This window comes from Strigops habroptila, chromosome 1 (genome assembly GCF_004027225.2).
Source record: "Strigops habroptila isolate Jane chromosome 1, bStrHab1.2.pri, whole genome shotgun sequence".
In the NCBI taxonomy this organism is placed as follows: Eukaryota; Metazoa; Chordata; class Aves; order Psittaciformes; family Psittacidae; genus Strigops; species Strigops habroptila.
In genome coordinates, this window is record NC_044277.2 from 123810304 (window position 1) to 123818696 (window position 8393).

Sequence of the window (8393 nt, forward strand, 5' to 3'; positions counted from 1 at the left end):
GGGGGGTTGTGCTGAGAGAGGGGCTCCAGCACTGGGCAGCGCCAGCCACGACTCCGCCGCTGGATCTTCCCTAAATCGTGTAAATAGAGATAAAGAAATCAAATACAAGTACCTCGCAACGTGCCTCCTTCAGCCGGAGCCGCCGCAGGCTTTTACCAGGAGTGAAGGGAGCGGGGCCCTCATTTTATCCTTTTCTCACATTTAGTGGCTCCCTTTGACGGAAACGTAATTTGTATAATTAGCCGAGCGCACACGGGCGACTGATGGGCTGTGGAGTGTGCAGCTCTCGACGCTAATTGCTCTCAGGAAAGGATTCAGGGCGGCTTAAGGCGAGAGATTTGCTTTCTACCGTCAGGATGGGCAGCTTTCGCTTCAGCTTAAATCACTGTGCGAGAAGGTGTAAGCGGTCCGGCACAAGCACCTTTTCCAGCAGGGAAAGAGCACCGCCGGCCATCGGCTCGCCCCTGGGGAGGGACCTACAAGGACCAGATCCTGCCGATACACCTGGGCTGCGCTGGCACGACCCTGCCTGGCCCAGCAACTGAACGGGAGCTCCCAGGATCGGGGCCATCAAAATCCCTCTTTCATCACTCGCTCTGGGCAAGGAAATTGGCACTATGACCATTATTAGTATTATTTTCCCTCTTATCGATAGAAGAAGAGGTAATTTGGAAACGTTTCTCGTGGTCGAAATAATTTTATTTTATTCAGAATATACAGTTTAATTCCTCTATCTACAATTATTTACAGGGTTAAAATAACATTGAAAAAAAGTCTCTGGAAAAGTTGAGGTCATAGATTTCAAGGCACCATTGATAGTGTCCACAGCTGAGCCAAAAAATGTCCGTATTGTATAAAAAAAGGGGTTCCTTTGAAATGCAATAAGTTACATGCACAAGCTTTACACATTTTAATCTTTTTGTTTGTTTCTTTTCCCTTTTAAAAATTCCCCATATGCATTCCTTTCGTTATTATTCCTTAACAGTAAAACACGGGAGTCCAAGGAACAACAAAAAAAAAAATATTAAAAAATAAAATAATAGGGGTCAGACTCTAATAGATTGTCCCAGAGGCCAGCGCTAACGGGTGCTGTAGGGAGCCGTGGGGTTGGAGGTGGGAGTTGATGGAGTTGGCAGCGGGGTACCAGGATGCGGAGCTCTCCAGGTAGCTGGATGCGGGGGACGGGTTGGAGTTTGGAGGGTGAGCGTGTGCATGGGCATGGTGGCTGAGGGAGCGGGATGAGCCCTGAGGTTCCCAAACCGCAGGCGACTGTGGAGAGTTGCAGGCCATGGGGTCGCTGGAGCTGGGGCTGTGCTCCGGAGGCATCTCCCCGTTCTTCATGATCTTCTTGATCTTGGATCTTTTATTCTGAAACCAAATTTTCACCTGGGAGGGGGGCGGGAGGAGAGAGGAGGAAAGAGGGAGGGGGGAGGGAAACCGACACCATTAATGCCTGCCTGGCAATACGGCGCTCCGCGGCTGCGAGGGACCCGCTCCCCGCCGTCCTCCCGGCCCCTCCGCGGGGCGCGATCCGACCCTGCCCGCCGCGCCGCGGGGGGCTGGGGCTCTGCGCCCGGCCGGGCCGGGCCGAGGCGAACCAAACCAAGCTAAGCGCGGTACCTGTGTCTGCGTGAGCCCCAGGGAGGCGGCCAGCTCGGCCCGCTCGGGCAGGGCGAGGTACTGGGTCTTCTGAAACCGCCTCTGCAACGCCGCCAGCTGAAAGCTGGAATAAATAGTCCGGGGTTTGCGCACTTTCTTTGGTTTGCCGTTCACCATCCTCACCTCGGGCTCCGCCACCTCCTTCTCTGCACGGGTGCAAGGGCGGGAGAGAGATACAGACGCAGACGTTAAGGCGCGGGACACGGCTCCGCTCAGCGCCGCTCCGCCCCGCGCAGCCTGCGCCGCCGGCATCTCGCCCGCGGGCCGGGACGGGCCGAGGCGCCGGCACGACGGGCCCCCGCGGCTCCCCCCCGGGGCTCCCGCTGCTGGCACGCGGCCCCACGCACCCTCCGCCGGCTCCTCGCGCTGCACCGCGGGGGGCCGCGCTCTCTCCGCGCCGGGCCTTGCCCACCCCGGCCTCCACGGGCATCCCACTGGGTGCGCAGCACTGCGCGGGCGCGGACGGGGGCGCGGGGCATGCGCGGCCGCCGTGGGGATTAGGGGGATTACCGGTGCCCCGCTGGGCAGAGGCCGGCCCGGAGCGGAGCCGAGACCCACCCGGGGCACCGGCCCCTTCCCCCGCACGCCCGCGCCGTCCACCGCGCCGCCGGCGTGTCCCCAAGCGCTGCCGCGGCCGCACCGTCCCAGCCAAGCCCCGGCCGCCTGGCTTGGCTACGGCTGGGTTTAGGTTTTTCTTCCCCCACTTCCCTCCTCAACAACTTACAAAGAAGTAAATGGAAAACGCTAAAACCTCGGCGCTTTCTGGGCCACCCCCCCCGGCTCCGCAGCTTTACCACGGCCGGGCTCCCCCTCCCAGCCGCCTTCCCCTCCCCTCCAGCACAGGGGGAAGGAAACTTTCTTTGCCACCACGAACCCGAGTTTGAGACGCAACAAGGCTCAGCTATTTTCCCCCGCTCTTCATGCGACGGGAAGCAGGAGGGAGGCAGCTGGGGGAGTTCGGGGCGCAGCTGACCGACGCTTGCTTCCCTAAAGTACTATCCCAGGATTTGTGTTGTAGATCCTGCGGGCTGGGCAGGAAAACTCGACCAGCTTTCCACCTTCCCCCCCCACCCCGTAATTTTCCTTTATTTTTTCCCCTTTCATTTTTTTCCCCTTTTTAATTTTTTTTGTTTTTCTTTCTCTCTTTTAATCACTATTTTTTAACTTCTCCGGGTGGCCCAGGGCAAGCCGCCTCCCCGCAGGGCAGGGATGTGCGGGGGTCGCCGACCCGGTCCTGTGTGTATCCCCCCACCGTCGCCTCGGGATCTCCCGCACGCCCTGGCCCCACGGTCTCACCTGGCTGGCTGGCGGAGCTCTGTACGCGGTTGTAAGCCCCGCTGTACTGGTGGTAGGGGCTGGCATAGCTGTAGTCAGCGTAGGCTTTGGCAGGATAGTTCCCAGCAGATCCGTTCATACCGTGGTACTGATACTGGTAGGGGTTGAGCGCTTTGCCGTAGGAAGCCGAGGTAGGCGAGCAGTAGCCGTGCGGGGCTCCCCCCGCCGGGCTGTAGTAGTCGGAATCCGTAGCCGAGGACTCGGGTAAAGTGGGAGATTCCTGGGACGGGTGGTGCATGGCTGCGGCCGTCTGGAAAGGAGCCTGGAAGTCGCCGGACCTGATGTTGGGGACCCTTCTGTCAAATACTCCTGTCATAGCTCGGAGCCGGCGGCTGGCTGGGGCTGGCTGTGGGGCTGCTCGGGTCTAAGCAGACATGTCTGGGGGAGGAGGCTGCGGCGCTGTGTCTGTCTCCGGCAGACTGCTGGCTGGGGCGCAGCATAGGCTTGGTTAAATCCTTAATTGCGCTCTTACGCACAGCAGGGTGGATCGGGTTCCATTGGCCAGAGCAATCGGGAGCAGCGACACCCTAACTCGTCCAACTAGTTTAGCACAACAAAGCTTTGGCTTTAAAAAAAAAAAAAAAAAAAAAAAAAGAGAGAGAGAGAGACGGGGGGGGGAAGTAAAAGAAAAAAAAAAAAAAGTCCCATTCAGGCTCTTTTAAAGTGAATACCAACAGCAATCTCCGAGCCGGAGCGCCGCGATAGGGAGGTTTCCGGCTCCCCTCACCCCACTCGGGGAGGGGGCTCGGCCGGCACAGCCGCCCCGCACCTCCAGCCCGCAGCGCCCCGGCGGCGGCAGCCGTCCGGTCCCTCTTGGCTACGCTGGTGGCTTGGGAACAACGCACCGGGCGCTCCTGGCTCCCAGCGCGATTTCTGGTCTGGTGGCAGTAACCATCGCCGTCTAACCGGGGTCGTTTCACCCGGATCGTTCTCCCTTTCCGGGGGGGACGCCGTCCGGGACCTCCGCGTTAACGTAAATCGTATTAACTCCCCAAAATAGTGAATTTTAGTTACATCATTTCCTGCGTCCAGGACCCAGCACGGCCCGGAGAGGCTCCACCACGGGGGGTACCGGGGAGCTGCTGGGGCCTGGGGGTCCCCACCGGCCTGGCTGCAGCAGGAAGACCCCGGGCGCCCCGGTGGCCGCTCGTCCCCACGCTCTCACAGCACTGTGGCCATGCTCACCCTCCGGCCTAGGGTCTAATGCCCGTCTGAGGGGAGCCCAAACCACGCTCCCGCGTGGGCAGGACCACTCGGAGGCCACTTCCCGGGTAACAGATCCCCCGAAGAGGCTGGTGCTGTGCAGGGATGTTCCCCTTTCACTCCTCCCCGCAGCATCCCGGCCAGCGGCACCCTCCTTCACCAGCACCCGGTCTTCCGCGCCTGTCTACGCACCCAGGTCCCAGGCGATGGGCTCCGCGGCTGGGCCGGTGCGAACCGCGGGCTGGTGATGCCGATGCCCGTCCCTGGTGATTTTACAGCCGCGTGGCAGGAAAAGAAGAGAGAGAGAAAAAAAAGGATCAGATTTTACTAGACACGAGAGAAAACAAATAAAAAGCTGTTTTCAGTGACCTGGAGTTGTAGATTTTTCTGAAGTTGTTTACTCTCCAGATTTAGCCTGTTTGCTCACCGAAGATCTCCCAGCCAGCTGGGTAACACTTGTAACACAACCATGCATGTTGTACTTGAACTTATTGTTTGCTTTGGAAATGTCCACAGCTCATATAAAATCACATTAAACGAATCCCTAAGCATTTCATTAGATCAATCACTTACTTAAATCCATTGGAAAAATCTCCCCTCTACCCTTTATTTTTTTCTCTCTAAAGAAAGAAACCGGAGAGAGTTCCTGTACGTTCATATATTCCACATATATGTTTACGGCTGGGGGGGGGAGAAAGCAAGTTTATTAAAGCTCTCAATTTGCATCCAGTTGGAGGGGACGGTAGAGATTTTAAAAGGATGGAGAGGGGGATGGTGGGGGGAAGCTTATTTGTGTCATAAATTCCAGGGCGCTGCACTTCAACACGTCCGGGCAGGAAGGTGCCGTTTGAAGGGAGCACGCAGGGGGGGAACCGGGCGATGGGATGGGAGCGGGTCCCGGCCCAGACGACCTCCTCACGACTGGCGTTTGCAGCTCACCGAGAGGGTCTGGATCCTGCAGCAGGGAAAGTTTGCTCTTGCTTTATTCAGTGGCAAGGCAAGGGAAAAAAAGAAAAGTTTCGATATGAAAATAAAAACATTAAAAAAGGCAGAAATCCACCGGGTAGGACCTCCCGTCCCTCCGACCTGGGTTCTCTGAGGGCACCGCAGGCGCTGCAGTCCGTACGAGGGCTACCGAGCGGCGGGCACACAAACCCGCCCGCTCGCAGATTTCCTACCCCCGTCCTTCCCGGCCCGAACCCGATTTTCTTGACTTTCTGCTGTTTTTTTCCCCCAGCGGTTTTTATTTAACACATCCGGTGGGAGCGAGCCTTTCGGAGGGAGCCGGAGTCTGTTTTCTATTTCACAATATGGTCATTGTTTACCGGCACATGCCCGCCGCGCCGCCGCAGCGGCTGCCCGGGGCCCCCGCGTCCACCCGCGGCCCTTTCGGGCCCAGACCCCGCTCATCCCCGATGCTATAGGGGGGCTGGGGGGGGTCGCAGTCGCGGCCGGTCCCTCCGCACAGGGCGCGGGTCCGCCGCGGGCGCGGACACGTCGGAGGCGTCGCGACGGCGGTGCCCGTGACAAGAGCGCCACGGCGTGGCCGCGCAGCGCCGCCGCGCTACCTGCGCGCCGCCCGCAGCCCCCCCGCTCCTCCCGCCTCCCGCCGCCGGGGCCAGACTGAGCGGCGGCGGCGAGCGCGGAGCCGGGCGGCCCCGCCAGCGCTGTCCCCGCAGGGCACGGGGACCGGGGCGCGGGAGCCGCCGCGCCGGCGGCCGCGGCCGGACAACGCGGCGATTGTTCCCGCCCGCGCCGGGAGCTGCCGCCCCCCAACCCAGCCCCACGGCGGGACGGGGCGCTGCGCCCCGGCCGGTGCCCGCCCCGGCTCGCCCTGCCCCGGCCCTGGCGCGGGAGCATCCCCGCGGGCCGAGCGCCCCGCGCCAGGCCTGCCTGGAGACCGGGGGACTCGCTCGGCGGTGCTTTGTCTCCAGCCAACGAGCGAAACATTTCGGATGAAGCCGCTCAAGAGTTTTGGATGAAATCTTGCAATTGTTCAGAGAAAAATCTTTCACTTTGTGGATAAAATATTCTCGTTTGGGCACAGAGTTTTTTGCTGGAAACTTTATTTCCATGGAAATTGCTGGCAAAGAATGAAAGGAATTTTTTTGCCTTCTTTAAAAAAACAAAAAAACCCAACAAAAACCAAACCCAAACAGCCCTCCACACTGGAAACATGGATTAACTCTTGTTTTACAGCATCAGAAAATGGTGATTTCCAAACAGTTTCAGCAGCTGAGGGCTTTCCTGGCACCCCAGTGCATCCTCTTAAGCTTAGGACTTGTTTACTTACCTAGAGGAGTGTTTCAAGAATGAAGAGGCAAGGGGACTGGAAGTCCTTGTATTCTCACCTAAGGCTGGGCAAAACCAAACACTACAACTGCTTCAAAGTAAAAATCTTGTCATGTTTAGTATGGGCAAAAGCTGGTGGGAATCCAGTGGGAAGGGCTGGCGAGCTACCCAGAAGGATGTTCACAGGGCAGTGATAAAAGGGAAATATGTAGGAAGGGATTTGGAAGAAAACACTTGGGAGCAGGGGGGAGAAATAAACCCAACAGCAAACTCAGGGAGGGAGCTTCAGGCTTTTTGTTCAGATTTCAGTAGCTCTCTGCAGAGCCTCCGGCTCTGGGTACGGAGAGAGGAAAATGGGCATTTCTCCACCTAGGCATGACATGCACCGCTTTGGAGAGCTTATGCCCCTCCAAAAGAAAAGGAGGTTTTGTGTTCCCATGAAGGTCACTGTTGGTGTTGATGGAACGATGCACCTGTGACCTTGGGATTAAAGCCCGCCTGGTCTCTCAAGCACTGGGGCAGGTGTTGCTTTTGCCCTCCATCCCAAAGCGTTCTCCATGCTCCGGTTCTCTCCCACCCCTGGAACAGCCTTTTCTCTTCCTGTTGCTTGTGGGTGCCCAGGAAACACTGAGCCTCTAGTTAACGAAGTGGACCTGTCACTTCGGCATTTCCATGGCTGATGGACTCAGTGCTGGGGTTGGCCACAGCCCGGGCTCCACCAGCCTCGCTCATCTGGCCTGTAAATTGCACTGCACATAGAAACCATGACGTACAATGTTAAGTATTAGAATTTGCTTTTTAGGGCAAATTGTGGCTGTCTCTTCGACTTGCTAATGAGCTGACAAGAGAAGCTTACACTTGTGTCTATTTCTCCCAAATTGCACTGACCTGACTGAAGGGAGGAGCCGGGGCTCCCTGTAGCTAACAGAGCCAAATGTGAGGGACAAGATGATGTTAAGAGATTCCTGGAGACACAAGACTCCTGCCTGCAGCCCCCCTTCCCTCCTTTCTCGGGGTGTGCTGGCCAAGGTCACCGAGGGGGTGATACGCTGTTTCTTGATACACCACAACCTTCCCATTGCCTGGCCTTGCTGTGGCCTGCACCTCCATAACGGGAAATACTCAATGAACTCACTCATTCCCTTTCCTTTTGGAGCTCTGTCCACATGAGCTAATGGGGCAGATGGAGAACTTGTGGTGTTCTTCAATTCAAGGACTCGGAATGGACATGGCCCATCTTTATAAACAAGGAGGTCTGCTCTGGGCTGGGCAGGACGTTTCAGGAAAAGCCCATCCCAGTCTTTTTTTTTCCATTTCTGGCCCACATGCTTCCATCACAGTTTAACACCAGCCTCTTTCTAAGGACATGGAAGCCAGCAGAGAAACATCAGCAGAAAACCCAACTTCTCCCAACTGAGTTGTTCTACCTGCCTGCTCCCCAGGCAGCTGGGTGGTGGTGTCCCGGGAGTGTAGTTACTTTGACTGATGTGAGGCCCAGTGGTTTACAAGAGAAACAAGTCACAAACCAGGTGGAGCCATCCTGAGATCTGCAGTTCGGGTCGGCAGTTGCCTGAGGATTCCATAACAGACATTTGAACATGGACCTGGAGCCACATGGGCAAAACTGCTGCTGGAGGTGCTGCTGTGATGCAGAGCATGAGCCAGCACCGCACGGGAGCTGGATGTAAAAGCTCTCTTTGCCAGAAACACTCTGGAGAAAATATGTGCGCTAGTTGCCCGGCTGTGGTGCCATGGGCAGGCCCTGCAGAGGTCTGGCATGGTGGTCAGAGCGGCGGTGGCAGTGGCACGCTGAGAAGTGCCTCCAACTGAGAGCAGAGGAGGAAGGAACCTCAGCCGTGTCGGCAGGAGGGGCAGGAGGGAATGACTTCAGGAAATCCAGAGTC

The 8393-nt window shown here is 57.6% G+C and overlaps 1 protein-coding gene across 1 annotated transcript; it reads right to left on the bottom strand.

Moving 5' to 3' along the window:
- Window positions 1-681: 681 nt before the first annotated feature.
- Window positions 682-3554, bottom strand: DLX5 (distal-less homeobox 5). The gene is made up of 3 exons (XM_030486435.1): window positions 2956-3554; window positions 1621-1805; window positions 682-1386 (listed from the first exon to the last, which is right to left on the bottom strand). The coding sequence occupies exons 1-3, from the start codon at window positions 3308-3310 to the stop codon at window positions 1054-1056; spliced, it is 873 nt and encodes a 290-aa protein (XP_030342295.1). The 5' UTR covers window positions 3311-3554; the 3' UTR covers window positions 682-1053.
- Window positions 3555-8393: the final 4839 nt, after the last annotated feature.

Bases quoted from the DNA above. Each gene is read 5' to 3' on its own strand.
- DLX5 (XM_030486435.1), bottom strand. From the start codon at position 3,310: ATGACAGGAGTATTTGACAGAAGGGTCCCCAACATCAGGTCCGGCGAC. The intron at 1,806-2,955 runs GTGAGACCGTGG...GCACCCGTGCAG, and splicing joins GAGCTCCGCCAGCCAGCCAG to AGAAGGAGGTGGCGGAGCCC. The intron at 1,387-1,620 runs GTACCGCGCTTA...CCCCCCTCCCAG, and splicing joins TGGGGCTCACGCAGACACAG to GTGAAAATTTGGTTTCAGAA.